Source organism: Balearica regulorum, chromosome 5 (assembly GCF_011004875.1).
Source record: "Balearica regulorum gibbericeps isolate bBalReg1 chromosome 5, bBalReg1.pri, whole genome shotgun sequence".
Taxonomy (NCBI): Eukaryota; Metazoa; Chordata; class Aves; order Gruiformes; family Gruidae; genus Balearica; species Balearica regulorum.
Genome location: NC_046188.1, coordinates 18856742 through 18875913, shown reverse-complemented (window position 1 = coordinate 18875913; position 19172 = coordinate 18856742). Strand labels below are relative to the sequence as shown.

General features: G+C 37.0%; 1 protein-coding gene across 6 annotated transcripts in view; it reads right to left on the bottom strand.

The window, feature by feature from the left end:
- Positions 1-19172, bottom strand: part of TTC7B (tetratricopeptide repeat domain 7B) — a 161125-nt gene that overhangs the window by 116537 nt on the left and 25416 nt on the right. For 4 of the 6 annotated variants that reach the window (XM_075753709.1, XM_075753712.1, XM_075753713.1 and 1 more), the window contains 3 exons: positions 18409-18577; positions 3128-3258; positions 1301-1422 (listed from right to left, as the gene is read on the bottom strand). In XM_075753709.1, the coding sequence (XP_075609824.1) occupies positions 1301-1422; positions 3128-3258; positions 18409-18577 (422 nt within the window). The remainder of the gene's footprint in view (positions 1-1300; positions 1423-3127; positions 3259-18408; positions 18578-19172) is intronic. The other 2 variants (XM_075753711.1, XM_075753715.1) reach the window with 2 other exon arrangements.

Below are 19172 nucleotides of genomic sequence, written 5' to 3'. Positions count from 1 at the left end.
TTGTGGGGTTGTTTTTTGTTTTCTTAATTAAACTGCTACGTCTATTCCGGATTGCTTTTGGGCACAACATGTCAGAATGAAACGGTCCATTTCCATTCCTGGCCTTCAATCAAAATTGTTCAAAATGTGGAATTTTTAGCTTATTCTTACAACGATTGCCACTGGGATTCTTTCAATACATGTATTTTATTTATCTTTTGTGCAGGCATGAAAACAGATATTTTATTTTTAGCGCTGGTAAATGAAAAAGAAATTAACTTTCAGAACATTCCATTCCTCTTGCAATTAAATGATGAAAACAAATAAAAGTAACTCTCAGATCATGCGTTATTGTAGCACTACTTCATTACTTTAAGAATGAGATTTCAAAAGCTTAGCGATCATCTCCATGCTGAAATCCCTCAATGGTTTGAAAATTTGGACAGCCTTTTGTCACCCTACCATCAGTATATTAAAATCTCGAACTCTTTACAGACACTGCATGATTTCCCTTCACCTCCTGTTTACATATTCGAAAGAATAAGCAGCATTTTTGGTACAAAACAGCAGTCTTATCAAGAGTTCCAGTATTTCAATCAAACCACATCTTCCTAGTGAAATAAGAAGCCTTGCAAATAAATTTTTAACCTATGGGATTTCAACAACAAATGTCAGAAATGTACTTATAAACCATTTGTGCCAAGTTTTGAAGCTCTTAAAAATGGAGAGTTGTATTCCTTTTTCACTTTCTGTAATATCGGAATTTATTTTTAGGCTTTAAGGGAAGCCTTATTTAAAATAAATTATACAGGATGTCCCATGCAGAATCTAAAAGGATCTATAGAGCAGGTACAATGGAGATTGTATACTTGTATACATACTGTTGATCTTCATGCACATTTATCCTGCAGCATAATGTTAAAATAAGTGATAACTGAAGAGATTTGGAAAAAAATTACTAAATCAAAATTATAAAAACCAAGAGTTTCAATACGTTGTCAATTACTTTCTAACAGTGTCTAGTAATAAAGTAAAAGAAATTTTAAATAATTAAAGTTTACGGTATTTAAGTTCTCACATTTAGTAAGTAAAAATTAAAATGCTTTCTGTTTAATATACTTCGATTAAATGATTTTACAATATGTAAATAAATACAACATGGGCAGCCTTACTATTTCAATCAAAATTGTTACTATGTTATTAATAAGAGGCTTCATGACTACACAATCCACAATTGCTAAAAATTATGATGCCCGGTTAGATCACAAATACAAAACCTAAACAAAAAAGCAAGCACAAAAAAAGGAGAATCAAACCTTACCCATTCTTGAAATATAAAACATGTGCTCTCTGAAGTCCCGTTTCCAAGAAAAACCCAAGTTCTTGTTCATGTGCAGTGGGCCCTGGCTTAGGGCTTCTGTTTTGTATATTGGCATTAATTATCTAGGAGAACAATTTAGAAATAACTTAATTTGCATTACATCAACATTAAAAACACTCTCTCAAAATGGGGAGCTATCAGCTTTCATTTGCCTTCATGTTCACCACACATAATCTACCAGCCACTAAAAGACAGGAACAAAACACACACACACAAAACCCCACAGCAATAAAGCTCAGAAAATAAAAATGTATATGTATGTAAAAAACAGTGAGAATTACTTTTCTTTCCCCTTCCTTTTGCTTGTGTGTCCCTAACTGTATCTAATAACCCCTTCCAAGACAACTGCTTGTAAACAATAGGTCTGAAAAAGAGGGTCAGAGGTTGATATTGCTAGCTTGCTTCATTCTAATAGTATTCACAAGCCATAGAGCCCCAAGTGTATTGTATCTTGTCTAGACATACCTCAAATAAAATGCAGTAGTATGTAACTCTTAGAAACAAAGGGTACCACAGATTTTCTTTTCTTTAAAAAAAGAAGTATTTATAACACTTGAAGAGTTTCTGCTAAGTGGTAATGGTGTAAATGAAAATGAGAGGAGGAAATAAAAGAGCCTATGTATCCCTTCAAATTCAGACAAAGCCTGAAGCTTTTAAATCATGAAGTGTTATGCTCTTTACAAATAAAAAGCCTAACTTTCCATAATTCATAATCTGTAACTTATAAAATAGGTGAAAAAAGAAAACAGTAAATTGCCTAACACTCTGCAGAACTGTTTGTAGGTTATATTTTGTCTACCATTAAGAATCTCAGACATATCAGCTTTCATCAATAAAAACAGGTCTCCTACATATCTAGTACATCAGATTTTTGTCTCTCTTTCCACTCATACATAATATGAAAAGTACAGCAACTCTGGAGTCCAGATGCAGATGTAGACAACTATCTCTTTAGGAAAAAATATCCAAGTATTTTTAACAGTAACTGTAGTTTCATACATACAGTGAGTAATATATTAATGAGAGAAAATGACTAATGGGCTATCAAGTCCAAGAACATTGTCCTGATCCAATTTATAGAACTATTAAGATTTATCTCAAGTGCATCTACATTTTAAAATCATATGTTTATCTGGGTATCATATCTAGTGATTTTTTCATTGTCCCACGATTGTGCCTATTAGTTGAAGCAAACACACCTTCAGTTACTATTCTGGACACCCCACTGATATGTCAAGTGTCTTGCTGACAGGTACAATGTTATTTCAGAATTCTACCTTCAAGTAGTTTTATAAAGAGGATTTAAAAGCAATTAAGTTATTGGCTCCAAATAAACATCAATAAGATTAATTTTCTATCTTCATAGCTTCATTTTGAAATGAATTTTTTAAGAATTATTTGAAAAGCTAGTAAGTATATAAAGTACATATTCTTACACGTGTGTGTGAAAGACACTATAATGCCATGTTCCTAAATGAACTACCATAGGGTAACAGAGGCCACAGATCGGCTTCTTGAATATACATAGTTCAGAGGAGCTCTGTCCCTTTTTAGACTACTAACACTATTTTCTAAGAGGTCAGAATGAGAGAACAGTCAGAAGGACAGCTACCAGGCATCCATTAAGGTACACCAATTCATTGGCCAATTATAAGCATGCATTGAAGTCCTAAGAAAACAAATACTAGATATCTTTTAGTTGAGTTACCAAAATGTTGGTAAGATGAGCCATGCAATTCTTCAATTAAGCAAATCATCCCAGCTTACCCGTTCTATCTCCTGAAGGTACAGGAGAGCAATATCCCCAGCCTTCTCATAGCACGTAACAATCTCTTGTTCACGGTCCACATGGAGGTTGCTAGCCGAAGAAGAAATTGGCAACTTCTCAAGACAGAGACCTAAGAAAAAAGAAAAAAAAAAAAAGAAAAAAAAACCCTTCAAATGAAGCATTAAAAACTGATGTCATATAATACTATACCGAAAAAATAGTCGAGGATAAGCCCCTTTGATCAGAAGAAGAAACAAAGAAAAAAAAAAAATACTAAAAACTTATGAAGGTATGGTACTCTGATACAGATGCTAATAAATATATAAATAATAGTGACTCCTCCTTAGTAATTATAAAACCAGAAGCACTAATTTTTTTAAAGCAATTTTGATTTAAAAGACATTACAACAGTCTACTACAAAAGTGCTTAGTGTCTTTCTGTATCAGTTTTAAATTACTGAATACATCTTCATTTTTCCAGAGTGATCACAGAAACCAAGGCAGGGTAAAGAAAGGCACTCAAGGTAATACTAAACTTAGTAACTGTGCAAGGCAGAAGCACCTATAAAAACATATATATTTGCAAAAAAATAAGAGGTTAGGAAGTGTAATTTTTTTAAATTTAAATTTAGTAAGAGGTATCTCATTCTCATCAAGGCACAGAAGTCTTGCCGTCTTAGGACTTTATTAGACTTATCCAACAAATACATTATCTGGTGCTTTGAAGGGAAAAAAAATGCCTTTGTCTAAAATAAAAACCCAACAACTCTTACTAATTAATGCTCTCTCTTACACAAGTCACTTCTATTAGTTATTTTCGAGATAATTAGACAAAACACGTGGAAAGGACCTCAAGGACACTAATCCATCTATCTGACCGAGCAATCAACCAATCCCAGACACTTGTCTAACCTGTTCTTAAAGACCTCTGACAATAGGGATGCCTTGGCCTTCCTATGCAAATTATTACAGAGCTCAACTATTCTCACAATTAGCAATTTTTCCTAATGTCTACATCTCCCTAACTACATTAATTACTACTTCTTCACAGAGAGATTATTCCTTTCTTTACAAAATATTTTTTCAATGTTTATCTAGAGAGAGAGAGAGAGAGATGCTTGCAACAAAGAATGTCAATTCTCACTCATTTCTCTTTTCATGCTTCCTTGACAGCTAATCATTTTTATATCCTCTGGCCACTCTCCAAGCGGTTACCTCTCTCGACTCACTGTGCCAGAACTGAATCCACAGCTCCACTTGAGCCTCAATGACACTAAGCAGAGTAGATGAAAGGCTTCCTGGTTTTGATATAGGATACTTTTGAAAAAATAATAGTAAAAAAAAACCAAAAAAAACCCAGCAGAACTATAGTACCTGCTCTTACATATTAGTAAAACATTGTCTTCTGTTTATGATCTGCAACAGATCACTAGATCATATTCTGCAAGCCAAGTCCCTCATCAATTACTCTATCTTATATTTATTTGAATAATTATTTGTATTTGAAATACAGGAATTTCCATGTTTTTAAGAGATTTATTTCAGGTCATTCTTCCAGCTTGTCAGCAGTAAATGCTGATCCTAAAGTGCCTTCAACTGCTCCCACATAAACATAATTCATAATTTAATGACTGTATTCTCAATTCATCATCCAAGGTTTCGAGAATCCATTGCTGGAGAAACTAAAACCAAAACCAACAACAAAACACATAGTTATATATTGGGCAGATGCCTGTCGAATGCCAGGTAGTATAAAATCCCAGTTTAGAGAATAGCTTGTCAAAAGATATCTGTCAATCAATACTGTAAGGTGGGGACAGTTTGTTTCATTGGAATTACAAGTTTTCTTACTAAAACAACTTGGAAGACACAGCCATAGAATCTGGAGTTTATTTATTGATAAACTCAAACTATACAATATTTGTGATTTCCAGATTCTTTTAAAACATCTATTAAGTTTCAGTACCTCCCTGCAGAAGTATAACTCATCTGTATAGAAAACTATCAAGCTATATTTCTGGCTTGAGAGGATGCCTGAAGTCTGTATCAGTTTGTTGACCACCTTTACCCTCCAATTCACCCTTTTACCAGTACAACAACATATTTTCTACAGCTCTATTTGCTAGCTATACATCCAGTTGAGACAAAATCCTGCCTCCATTACTAGCTGCTCTGCTAAAGAGAAAATAAAATTCAATATACTTTTCAAAAACCTACATATTCCTAAAGTGCAGCAGACTACTTGTCTGTCTCCTAAAAACCTGCCAAACCTGAGTACAACAGACACTGGACTTTTCCCTAAAAATTAACTATATTTGAAAATAGTCTGGAGTAGCCTACACTAATCTGCTTTCTTTCAATTTTTCAATCAAATAGAAAATATCTGAGAGGTTTTTTTGCTAACTGTAAGTCACAGACCCAAAAGCAGCAAGATTAAACTACAGAAAAAGGTCAGTTATCCTACTACTGCAGTAGGCTTGAATGGACTCTCTGATAAGAAGATCTAAACATAAGGCTGATGCTGGATAGAAAGTGTGCAGTGTCCTACACAAACACCTTCAAACTTGGACTCGGAGGCGACCATAAAATACAATAAATGAGCTGCAATAAAAATGTCAAATGGCTGAAAGCATCAGATAGTTGGTGAGCGGATCACTCTTCCTCAGCCCTTCTCTCCCAGGACATGCACAGCCAGTGCCCTACAGTAATCCTCCACTACATGAAACATATTACTCAACTGGCTATTTGTAGATTTGACTTGGATTTATTATTTCTATTTTTATACTTTATGGCCACAAATATAATCTTTTTAATCTGAAAAACGCACTATACGAACATTCTCTCATTCTAGCTGAGAATTTTCCTTAAGACATGAAAGCACCTTAGTGCTCTGCCAGAAACTTTCAGTAATGCACAAAGGAAGTACAAAATTCTAAGTGTCCTTAGATGAAGTATATAATACTATTTCTTAGGGTAACTTTATTATACAACTAGTAACTTTATTATACAACTAGTAGTCATTGTATTTTTTCTGGGATGTTTATTACAGCCCAGGAAAGTATGTATATTTTAAGCATGCAATGCTTTGAAGCAGGAAATTCATTTGGAGAACTATCCTGAAATGACCACTTAACAGGATGGTTTGGACACTTTATTTGTTTTGATGACTCAAGGAATAATTACAATTCAGTGCTGTATTAAAAATGAAAATGTATCAACTAGAAGAAAAACCCTGAATAAATTATGATTTCTGTAACAGGTTAAAATCACAGTCCCTCCAGACTACTCATTTAATTTTTTTCTTAAATACAGATGAAATTTATGAAATAATGTATTAAATTACATTAAAGTATTATTTAATTTTAAATAGACATGAATAGCAACATAGCAATAATAAACACATAATATACTGCCCATTTCTTCGTAAGAATACTGAGAGATGATAAAAGTTAATTTAAATAGGGATTATTATATTAGGCCCTTGAAAAAAGAATAAGCAAGTGGATATATATAACATGCAAGAATTGAGAAACATAAATTTCTAAGAAATCCATATCACCTTAAATTATCTGCTGAAGACTTTTGCTTATATTCAGACAGGTCAGTTCTTCCCTTTGTGATTGCTCCCACACCTGCCAGGTGCTATTCTCTGCTATTCTCCCTCAAAAGGGCAGGAATTTCTTTAACTGTTTATAAACTTTGAGACATTGGGAAAAGAGGTACTTGTTACTGCTACAAAATATTATTGCATTTGTTGCAAAGGTCATAGCTATTGGTTTATTTAACTTGTATTGGTTATTTTGTTTTATTCAGCATTCAAGAATATCATGTCAATTGGTATTACAAGTTGACTTTGATATTCATGGCTTTTAAGTTTAACCCCTTCCAGTCAAAACCACCTTCAGATAAAAGCTTCCAACAAACCAGGTCAGTTATATTTTGGGAAGACACTTATCTCATACATATCTAGTCCTGATATCAAGCAAGATGACTCCTGAGGGAAAAGAAAGTGAGAAGCAGTGAAATCAATACGAGTCCGTACTAGCTAAGCTTACGTGTTTTGCAAAGTAACTCTAAAATTGCTTCTCAAAAAAGCAGAACAGCAACAAACAGTATTTGGACAAGAAAAGAAAATGCCTGATATTTAAATTACGTGATAACTTGCAAAGGTTTTCTTTAAACCTTAAAAAACTTTATAAATTATTCGTATTTTGTAAAAGATTCAGAAAGCAAACAGTAGAGTTTTATCACTTATTCCAAGTGGCATTCTTGTGTCCATGGTCTCAAATCAGTAGCCAAGGTTATGCCAAGTAAACTATTTCATTTTTCACAAATACAAGAGCAGACCAGCCCTACCACCACATATATACACACTGACCACTACCCAAAAAAGAGGGGTCCTCAGTACGAACAAGTAACAAACTAATAATTTTTAAGAAGTCCCTGTGCAACACATTTGCTTATTCTTAGATAACCAACCATTTTTATGTTAAGGACAATGACAGTAATTACTTTCATTTACAAACCACTTTAAAAACAAACAAACAAACAAAAACCCCAACAAAACCCAGACATATAAGTTCTGTAGGAAAACTGATTAACTAACACTCCCATTTCATTCTACAGAGTAAAACGAAAATTACTCTGAAGGTCAAAAGGGAGTCCCCACAGCTCAGATCTTTACCAAGTACTCCTACCACCCCGACCACTACTGAGACCATTTAAAAAAACCCAAAACAAAAGGCCAAGGAAAGCCTATCACATTTACTGCATTGTATATCTGAGGATTTTCCAAGATGCCAGGCAATACCTTGTCTGTATAAGTGCTATTAAATTTTAGAAACCACAAATAACAACGGATCTCATGGTTTATCTACTGTTTTCAGTAGATATGCCAAAGGAAAGAGGAAAAACAGTGAAAGACTATTTTATACTCAAGTAAATAAACATGCTTTTGCAAGAGAGGAAGAGTCATTAATAAACCAAGATTTCTGGGTTTGCTTCCTGTTTTCCTTAAACGGACACATAAAATCCAAGTGTGTTTTAGCATACAGCACTTACTCTTCCCTATATCATATGCAAAGAAATGGGTAAATGTTCCAATGCTGTAAATACAAAAAACCCCATTTATCGCCTTTTAAAGAAACTTCATATTTAGCTTAGTCTATATAATTGTTTGTTCTGAATATACGGCAAACATTTACTAGTCATTTTAAAAGAGGAACTTAAACAATCTAGAGTTACTGCTATCAAAGAACTGCCACAGTTTATTTCTGAACTTAGAACAAACCCAGCTAATCTCACTGAAGGGAAGGACTTATTTCTGCAAGTCCTCAAATCAAAGATTGCTTGCAGAGGATTTTTTAGAAATTAAAGCACGAATTTTTTTCCTCTTCAATTCCCTACTTGTAATTTTAAGGTAATTATTATAAAGAAAAAGAGAAAAAGTAAGAATAGAGAGTAGGGAAATATATTTATAATAAATTACCTCTTACTTTCCAGTTACTGCAGGTAAACTGTCTTAGTAGGAACTGCCTATTTCTTTAGGCAATCTAAGGAAACACAAACAATTCACTTCTCTGATTTTTCAAGTACCTTGTATTGCTCATTCCCCAAATGCCAAGACACAGACAAAAAAGTCTCCAACAACTGTCAGGATGCTAGTTTCATACCCAATTAGCTTTCCAGAAAATGTATCAGAAAGGTCAATAACCCTTCTCTCAGCATACTTGATTTTAAGGGAAGCTGCTCTGGCTAGTCACTCTTTTAAACACAGACCACTTAAGAGAATTAATTCCATTCTAGTTGAAATCCAGAGCAACATAAGCACAGCTTTCCACAGCTGAAGACAGCATTTCATCACGTGTGCTCATACTGCAATGTCATTTCATTAGCATGGCTTTACTAATACCATAGTTACGCTAGTGCTTCTAAGTGTCTTGAAATTTCTCGAAGTTAAAAAGAAAAAAAAAAAAAACCCCAAACAAACAGGAACACATCTCTTTTCTGAAGTGGACACCTACTTATTAATCCAAGCAGTCAATAAAACCGTAACTGTATTTGAGGATTTCTTGTAATATCATCTGAGATAACTGTTGTGAAACAATTGGTCACACTTTTCCTATAAATGTAATGGCATGCAAATATTTGCATTTTCTTAAAACCACAAAGTAGACTTTTAAATTACTTTTAAAGAGAAGAGATCAGTATTTTCACAGATGCATTTGTTTCTTACAAACCATGTGCCAGCCAATTGTTGCTTTACAGTACAGCGCTTTGACAGACAAGCAACTTCTGAGGAGGCTGAAAGAGTTCAAATTAGAGATAAAAGCCAGGAAAAGGACTGATAATTGTGGTAGATCTTGGAGCAAGTGAATCTCTGATGAACTCTCTCCAAAGCAGATGGAGCAGTCATCAGGGAAGCTGTTCGCTCAGGAGAAAAGAGATTGTTCAACTACAGAATTTATACTGAATTGTTTTGCTATGTATTGTCAGGATTGCAATTCTCTGAGGAAAAAAGACCAGGCTTCACTGTGACACTGGTTCTTCCTGTGACATGAGAAAAATGGCCAGAATCACTAACTTTAATTTTGGCCCAACATTTTCTCCCTCTCCTCACTGTGCCAAAGGCAAGATTCTGAAGATATTCTAGAGATTCTGAAGAAACTAAGAAAAACACACCACCAAAATGTGCAAGTCCTAAAGAAGTCTATTTTAATATGAAGCAAATTATTTTCATTCAGTGTTTGGATTTCAAATACCAGAGCTAAAAGTAGCAGGACAAACCCCTGGATTCCCCCCCAGTCCCTGCTCCAGCAGGGCAGAAGTCATAAAAATAGACGGGGGGAAAGACAAGCTTTAACAGACAAAGTCTGAAGTACATATGGCACAGGCTTCCTAGCCACAGTCTGCAAACTGCCTGCTGATGGGCTGCAACGTTTGCACAGCCATATGGGAGGAGGGAACTTAAGGAAGTTGAGTTCTTGACCCGTTGCCTAATGAGGCTAGAGATCCCTAGCATAATTACTAAACCAGCTTTCATTTAGCATTCTTCCATGAAGAACTGCTTGGTATCTGCTGACACAGGCTAGCAGTGCACAAGGTCTCATTACAATCGTATATGATTAAAGTTAAGTGCAGCATCTTTCGCGAAGTGCAAAGTAGCAATTCACATGCACCTGACACTTCCACTGAACCTACTGAGTATTTCCATGTTTCTGTAAATAGAACTAATTAATAGCCAATCATTTAACTTGGTAAATACAACATTAAATTTGAATACGGGTCAGCAGCAGTAAAGACAGTCTCACCTTACTCAACATACATAATCTAAATATAAACACAGTTATTTGAACAGGCAATATGAGACACAAAATGGCCTGCAGCAATAAGGCTACAATCCTGCAATGTCACAGTCTAACTTACATATGACATCCCTCACATACTTAACAAGAATTTGTTACTGTAATACAACACAGCCATCTCGACAGCTACCTGCAGTAGTCTACTAATCTAGTACACTATAGTAAATATAAACACAATTTATTTACTAAAATCAAGTTTACAAAGTTGCAGAATTTAAATGTCAGGCCTGTAAATTGTTATACTCATCTATAAGCATTTGTAGAAAGATTTACTAATTTGTAATGCCAAGTATTATAAATTCATTTTTCAATCACATCTTTTGACTTATGCAGCAGTATCAGAATCATGTTACCTAAGATTTCAATAAGCTTACTTCCCAGTTAAATATACACTTGTTATTTCAGAGTTACTGACAACTTGCACCTCCCCAAATTAACACCTCGATATCCCACTGTGTATGCATCTCATCTCTGCTTCCATAAGCAAACAAAAATTGCTTAGAAACACAGGAGATATTGCCACACACAGTATTTGAATAATGCCTCAGTGTGCTTTCCGGTATATTACCTCATTCACAGACTGCTGAAAACTTGCAGAAACTTAATTGTCCTGTTCCCAGAGGCCATATCCCTAGGAGACTATTAGCTTCAGCCATTATTAAAATGGATTCTAAATATATGCTTCTATAAGGTAACAGCATATACATATGTTTTTCTGGTTAGTTTTGTAAAAGAAGGGTGTAGGAAAAGTTGGAGCTAGCTACACAAGCCTAACTTGGAAAAGTCATACATATACAGTCTTTAATTCCTTCTTTATGGATTCATGTAACTCATCTTATTTCAATTCTTCATAAGTTAAGATCTTCCTCAGAATTGAGCATTGCATTAAACTGACCCAGTAATGAAAGTAAACAAATGGATACTAAAAAGACAAAATTAACCTCTTACAACAAGGGAACCTGCTCCACTTATTGGAAGGTCATGCCTAAGCACATACTTAAATATCAAATACATAATACAGCCAGGAATGTGCAAAACCCCTCTACATTTTACTTTGAATCAAGACTTGTCACCACAATCTCAAGACTGTCCTTCACTCCTCCTCCCCCCATCCAGCCTCATCTCTTAGCTTTGTTCTTGCTGCATGAGACAGCTCTAATAACAGATAGCGATGCCTGATCTACATCAGTGGCAGAAGGAAAAAAAAAAATCTGCTTTTTTCTGTACTGCTTCTTAAAACTTCATATTAAATGTATAATTCAGTCCTGTGACTTATCTTAAATGCTACTACAAAAGAAGAAAAGGTAACAGATTCAGGGAGATGGCTCCAGCAACATTCATATGCCTGCTTTCAGGCTAACACTTTGCCACAACGGACTCATGCAAACCTGCCCATCTCCTCAACAATGCCTTTCTTATAAGCCCATTTTTCTTTTCCTCATCACACCCTCTTGAAATAAGCTAGCACCTCCAACCATAGACATCTTGCTACAGAAAAATGTTTTATCAGATGCCTTTCCTCTGCTTTCATGTCAAATGTAATTACAAGCAGACGGGGAAAAACTAAACAACAGATCCAAATAGTATTTGCAAAAACATGAAAATGTTTTTGAAAAAAACTCAAGCAGTCGATTGATTTGAAAAGTTCCATCTTTTCATTTCTATGTTTTATATGACATTTAAAAATTATGATTTTATTAATACTCCAACTATCTCACACAACACCTTCTACATACACATACAGAGTCATTACTCAGAAGCACAGCATCAAAATCAGCTCTTTCCTTAAAGTAAAGAAAACACTAGATCTAATCCAGAACCGGATTCTACGGGCACACACAGACACACAAAAATATCCGTGCAAAGTTGTGTTGGTTTTGCATGGCAAGGTTTTGGTAGCGGGGGGGGGAGGAGCTACAGGGGTGGCTTCTGTGAGAAGATGCTAGAAGCTTCTCCTGTGTCTGATAGAGCCAATGCCAGCCGGCTCCAAGATGGACCCACCACTGGCCAAGGCCAAGCCAATCAGCACCTCTGTGATAATATATTTAAGAAAGAGAAAAACAGTTAGAGAGGGCTTTTGCAGCCAGAGAGAGGAGTGAGAAGATGTAAGAACATCTGCAGACACCAAGGTCAGTGCAGAAGGAGGGGCAGGAGGTGCTCCAGGCACCGGAGCAAGATTCCCCTGCAGCCCATGGTGAAGACCATGGTGAAGCAGGCTGTCCCCCTGCAGCCCATGGAGGGAGGATGGAGGGGGTGTAGAGATTCCACCTGCAGCCCATGGAGGACCCCACGCCGGAGCAGGTGGAGACACCTGAAGGAGGCTGTGGCCCCGTGGGAAGCCCGTGCTGGAGCAAGCTCCTGGCAGGACCTGCGGATCCGTAGAGAGAGGAGCCCACGCCAGAGCAGCTTTGCTGGCAGGACTTGTGACCCCGTGGGGGACCCACGCTGGAGCAGTTTGCTCCTGAAGGTCTGCACCCCGTGGAGGAGACTCACGCTGGAGAAGGTCGTGAAGGACTGTCTCCCGTGAGAGGGACCCCACGCTGGAGCGGGGGAACGATGAGTCCTCCCCCTGAGGATGAAGAAGCGGCAGAAACACCGTGTGATGAACTGACCGTAACCCCCACTCCCCGTCCCCCTGTGCCGCTGAGGGGGGCGGAGGTTGAAGCCGGGAGTGAAGTTGAGCCCGGGAAGATGGGAGGGGTGGGGGGAGGTGTTTTTAAGATTTGGTTTTATTTCTCATTCCTCTACTCTGTTTTGCTTAGTAAGAAATAAGATGAATTCCCTCTCTAAGTTCCATCTGTTTCGCTCGTGATGATAATTAGAGAATGATCTCTCCCTGTCCTTATCTCGACCCGTACGTTTTTTTTTTCATTGTACCTTTTGTCCCCTGTCTAATGAAAGAGGGGAGTGATAGAGCGGCTCTGGTGGGCACCTGGCCCTCAGCCAGGGTCAACCCATCACAAAAGTCAAAGAAGTATGCCTGTCCACAAAGTTAACAACATAAAAGACAACCATTCTCCACTACACTTCTGTTTTTAACTTGTCAGTTTGAGGAAATGGTGAAGAAAGGCAGGAAAATATCAGAACGACACTACATTCCGCGTACCATGTGGTAGTTACCTCCTCACAACTTTTACAAGAGGGCTATCTAAACAATGCTGAGTCCTGACCCATGCTAATCAAGTTTCTGAGGCTTTGCCTCATGCATATTCACAGGGCTAGTCCACTCTGCTGTTTCAAAGGATACAGCAGCAGCAAACTTTTCATCAGATCACTCTTGTATCTTCTTCTAGTCAAGATAAAGCATAAAACATCACCACGAGCAGCTGCTTTTGTTGCTAGAAGCCAGGAAAAAACCCCCAAATCAAACAACTTGTCCTGTTCCTTGAATTTCTTTCCAAAGCTTCCCCCCCCCCAGCTCACCATTATAAACAACTGCCCATGAGCTTTTTGGTCTGATGAAATACAGAAGTTCCTTTATCACCACATTAACAATTTTGAACGTTTTTCCTAGGACGAGCAACAGACAGGAACCACTTTCCAGCACTGCTTGGGCACTGAGGCCTCACAATTCCCCGCACATCACAGGCTGGCAAAAAGCTGCATGTAAAGGAAACAGAAAAGATTTCAAAGGTAATTTGATGGGATTTTTCTCAGAATTTTGTTGACATTTTACAATGCTGCATTTTGACAAATCTATTCAGAAGCTTTCTTTGGAAGATTTGAAGCCACATTTCACTAATTAGACATTTCCAATAGGAGAATAGCAATCACTTAATCTTCCTCGCTGGATGTGAGAGCCTTTGAATCCTTTGCTTGACTTATTGTCATTCCATATTATGCCTCTCACTTATACTCTTCTAAATATGCTGTCCTCAGCTAAAGCTATAAGCAGCACAGACTTAAAAGCATTCTTTTAAAGATATGTATGCATTTAAGTCATTTATGTAATAAAAAAAACTGAGGATCCTCTTTGTGAGTGCACTGCAGGCAGTAGATAGTTTTAGTTCTTTGGTTTAATGACAGAGTTATTCCAAGTTGAAGACTGGTGGGAAGACACTAAACTTCACATTCTAGACTACTGCAATGAAGACTTTTGCAATGAAGACTATTGTAATTCAACGAACATTTTGTAGTGAGGTTTACAAACAACTTTGATGGATAATTGCATTTGATGGATAATGCATTCAGACACACTCACTCTGTCTTAAGAGGCGGTAAGAACTTTCCTCTTGATTTTTGTCACATCTTACTTTCTAACAACGTAAATACGTACATATGTATATTTATGTATGTACACATACCTGTATATATACACATACACAGAATATCAGGTTGGAAGGGACATCAAGGATCATCTGGTCCACCCTTTCCTGGCAAAAGTTCCATCTAGACAAGATGGCCCAGCATCCTGTCCAGCTGAATCTTGAAAGTGTCTAGTCTTGGGGAATCCACCACTTCCCTGGGTAGATTATTCCAATGGCTGATTGTTCTCATTGTAAAAAATTTTCCTCTTGTAGCAACTGGAATCTCCCCAGGAACAACTTGTACCCATTACCCCTTGTCTTTTCCATGTGACTCCTTGTAAAAGGAGAGTCTCCATTTTCTTTGTAGCTACCCTTCAAATACTGGAATATGGTGATAAGGTCTCCCCTAAGTCTTTTTTTCTGAAGGTTGAGCAAATCCAGTTCTCTCAGCCTTTCCTCATATGGCAGGCTTCCCAGTCCTTCGATCATCTTTGTGGCCCTTCTCTGGACCCTCTCCAGCCTGTCCACATCTTGTTTGTATAGCAGGGACCAAAAGTGAACACAGTATTCTGGGTGTGGCCAGACAAGCTCTGAGTGGGATAATGACTTCTTTATCCCTGCTGGTGATGCCCTTGTTGATGCAGCCCAGCATCCTGTTGGCTTTCTTTGCCATAGCAGCACACTGGTCACTCATATTGAACTTGTCCACCAGGACCCCGAGGTCCCTTTTCACCGAGCTGCTCCCCAGCTAGATAGATCCCAGCCTAGGCTGCACTCCCGGATTATGTTTTCCCAGGTGCAAGACAAATATACACACACACCCCCTTCCCAGTTCAGCAAGCATTTAGGGATCTTGCTTCCCCTGGTGTGTTCCAATTCCATTTCCTCTCCCCACAATTGTCACTACTGCTGTTCCTCTTCCCCTTCTTTCTAGCTATCAGTAGATAAAACTCCAGCAAAATTTAGCTTGAACTTGACATTGGACCCATTTTTGCACCTCATTGCATCCATACACACATGCTGAATCTTCCTTCACTGTGAAGAACAGAAAGACATACTTCGTATGTTCCATAAGCAAGAGAAAGATGGGACACGTGGAAAGCAGGTCATTTCTAAGGGCTTGCTGTGAACTGTTAACTGTCTAGGGTTACAGCGTAACATGCTCATTTAAGTACCAAGTGACAACTGCAGAAGAACATGTCAACTCAAGCATCCCACTCAATCTATCACCTCTGAGGTTACAGAATGAAACCTCAGAGTGAGACAGTAAGCACTTGGAGGTGGTCCTACCTCAAATAAGGAAAAAAAAAATAAGGCAATTAAAAACTACCATTACTTATTGGCTTTATGCCTTTGTCAGAAGTACATCAGTATCAGACCACTACTACACAATAGGAAAGACGACTACAAATCCACTGGAACGGGATTTGCCCTAAACTGGACTGAAATGGGGCAACTAAAACCTAAAGGTATCTTTAAACTAAAAAGGGTATCTTTAACTGCCTCTGTGCAGGTTGCCTCACTGAACAGTGCAGCCAGGCTGATGCTTGAAACAGGCAGCAGACAGTCCCTCATTGCTTAATAACATGGTGCTTTGTTCATGACTGCCAAAGAAATAAAATCTAAATACTCGGAAGAGTTTTATCTTTATATAATCAGGTTATCCTTGAACTTGCAAGCAGAAATACAAATCCCAGTGAAGCACAAAATCCCTGTAAGAATAACTTGTATTTAGTTGGGTAATACCTACAAGCCTCAATCACCTCTGAAGAGACTCTGAATTCAGACTGAAAAGCTTTATAGTCCACTCTTACAAGGAGAAAGAAGAAATTCCTGGGGGAGAGGGGAAGAGGAGGAGAATTAACTGTACACTACTGGGTAGAAACATATACGATTTAGCTGTCAATTACTCTAAACTTATCTAGACTTTGAATACTATTTAAGACCGCTCTGTGACTTCTGCCTCATTCTAGAATACACAGATGATGATATTCTTGCAACCTGCTAGCATGGGAAGAAGGCATATTAAATTTTATTAAACTTCTCTTCAAACTGGAAACACAGTAGCAAATAAAGATGATTCTGAACATGAACAAAACAAAACCAAAACAATAGTTTGCTCAGTTTGCTCAGGTATACTGGTAGCCAGTCAGCCAGCAGAAGTGACCAAACTAATGAAGTCTGAACAAGATCAGATCAGGCTTCATATGACAGATTTCAATTTTTAAGCATAAAACTTGAAATCAGAAGCAAAAAAAAAAACAAAACCCACCATGTCTAGGCAGAAGACATGCTGGGGTTTGTTTTTTGGGTTTTTTGTTTGGGTTTTTTGGTTTGGTTTTTTACTGGGATTCCTTGGAGATATAAGCAAATTTAGGTAAAGTTGATCAAGTCCAAGATTGCATTTTCATAGAAAGAACATGACAAATTCAACAGACATCCTCATAGATTTAAAAACAAAACAAAACAAAAACCACAACCAAAAAACATAAAGCTGAGTGGAAGTCTACTCCTACCAGACATTGCCAAAAAGCCCACACAGATGCTGTATGAGAGAACTGGGCAGATCTATGTCATATATAAGATCTCCTCAAGTCCTCTCTTCCCACTTTCATCTAAAAATTGCCCAGACCTAGGAAGCATCCTTTTGTCTCTGCTACTAGTCAGTTCTCTTATTTCCTTGACATCTCTGCAGAGAATGATTCGTGCTTGTCTAACATTTACTAGAGGACTGTGTTGATGGAAAACAGTCACTCTTTTCCAAGACTAATGTTAGAAACAATCCTTGACCAGTTGTCAGTGAATGCTATTGAAGTCTCTTATAAATTGTGTTTGCTGACTTTGACACCCCTCTTGCCCTAACAAAAAGTACATATACACACCAAGCTGAAGTTTAAATACAGCAGACCAAAACAAACATTTAGACACAGTAAATTCTAATAGAACTACAGCATACAAACTTCCACTTTCCTCAACACACTGACCCAGCTTACAGCCTATTAATGAGTCTTCTAAACTGAAGTGGCACTGCCACCTTAAGACACAAGGCCAGCATTACAATTTTCACTATACTCTTAAAAAAAGAAAAAATTAACTTTCTGAATTTTTAAAAGAATATACTCAGGTAAGAAAAATTCAAAAATAAAACTGCACAAGAAATGCACTGCTTTAAGTCATTTTATCATGTTATTACTATTTTTCTCAATTAAGTAGCAATTTATTTAAGCAATTTAGCTTAGGTCAAGCATTTTAACATTCAGTAAAAGGCATCATGGTGAATCAAGGTTCTCCAATTCTGTCCACAGCAACTGCAAAACTGCACTACTTTTGTAACTCTTAACTTTGAGCAATAGCAATAATACATTTAGTATCTAGCCACAGTTATTGTGATATTTACATATGGAAGGACTTTTAAATACACATATCAAAAAAATTTGATTGGGTGACAGCACAGCTAGAATATTAATTGAAGTAAAAGTCTTGTCAACCTAGCACAAACTCTAAATAATTTAAAGGAACCAAGTCATCCTCTTATTTATCTACAAATGCGGTAGTCCACCACTGTGTTGATGATATGCACACCAAAAAAATTCTTTAACTTCAGACAAGAAGTGAATTATTTTTTTAAAAACTATTTCCATATTATTATACCAGAAAAAGCAATCTCACCTTTAGTAGAATACGCTTCAGCAATCATCCGTAGCCTATACGGTGGCACCGCAGCTAGCTGCAAGTCATCAACTCCAACTCTGGCATATGTGTTCAGAGCTTCTTTGTAATCACCTTCCACATAGTTTAATTTGGCCATAATTAGGTTAGCTTCTTGTAGGAATTCTGGCTAGAAGGAAGAGGAATAAGAAATGTTGTTTTTTTTCCCCTGAGAAAACACACCTAACTCTTTCTGATAATTATTTGGTCTGTTTTCTATATATATTCACTGTAGAAACCCTCAGGATGTTTATCATAACAGAGCAACAAACCAACAAAATTCTATCTTCACCTAGTATTTGGGAAGCTTGCAGTGGGGGGCAAATCCACAAAATCTCACTCCACCAAGCTACAGAAAAGCATCACCAGTCATTTTATATATTCACATATTTATTTACACATGCACCAGAGATACCTCTCAGTCAGAGTCTAGCTTTCCCAGGTGACAAAACTATTTAAAGGCAGCCTATCGTTACAATCCCTCCAATGATTTTTTCTAACACCACAATTGAAAATGACATAGGATCAAAGCTTAATTATATATGTTCCACAGCCTATATATTTAATTCACACACTTTTGAAGTACCAGGGCAGAAGAAATGTCTTGAAAAAAGAATTCATGAAAGAATGAAGAAAAGAAGATAAATTAATACTCCCACGACTCACAGGAAACAAAACATTAGACAACTGTAAAACAAGGTCCTTTTGATCTCTCAAAAGATGGA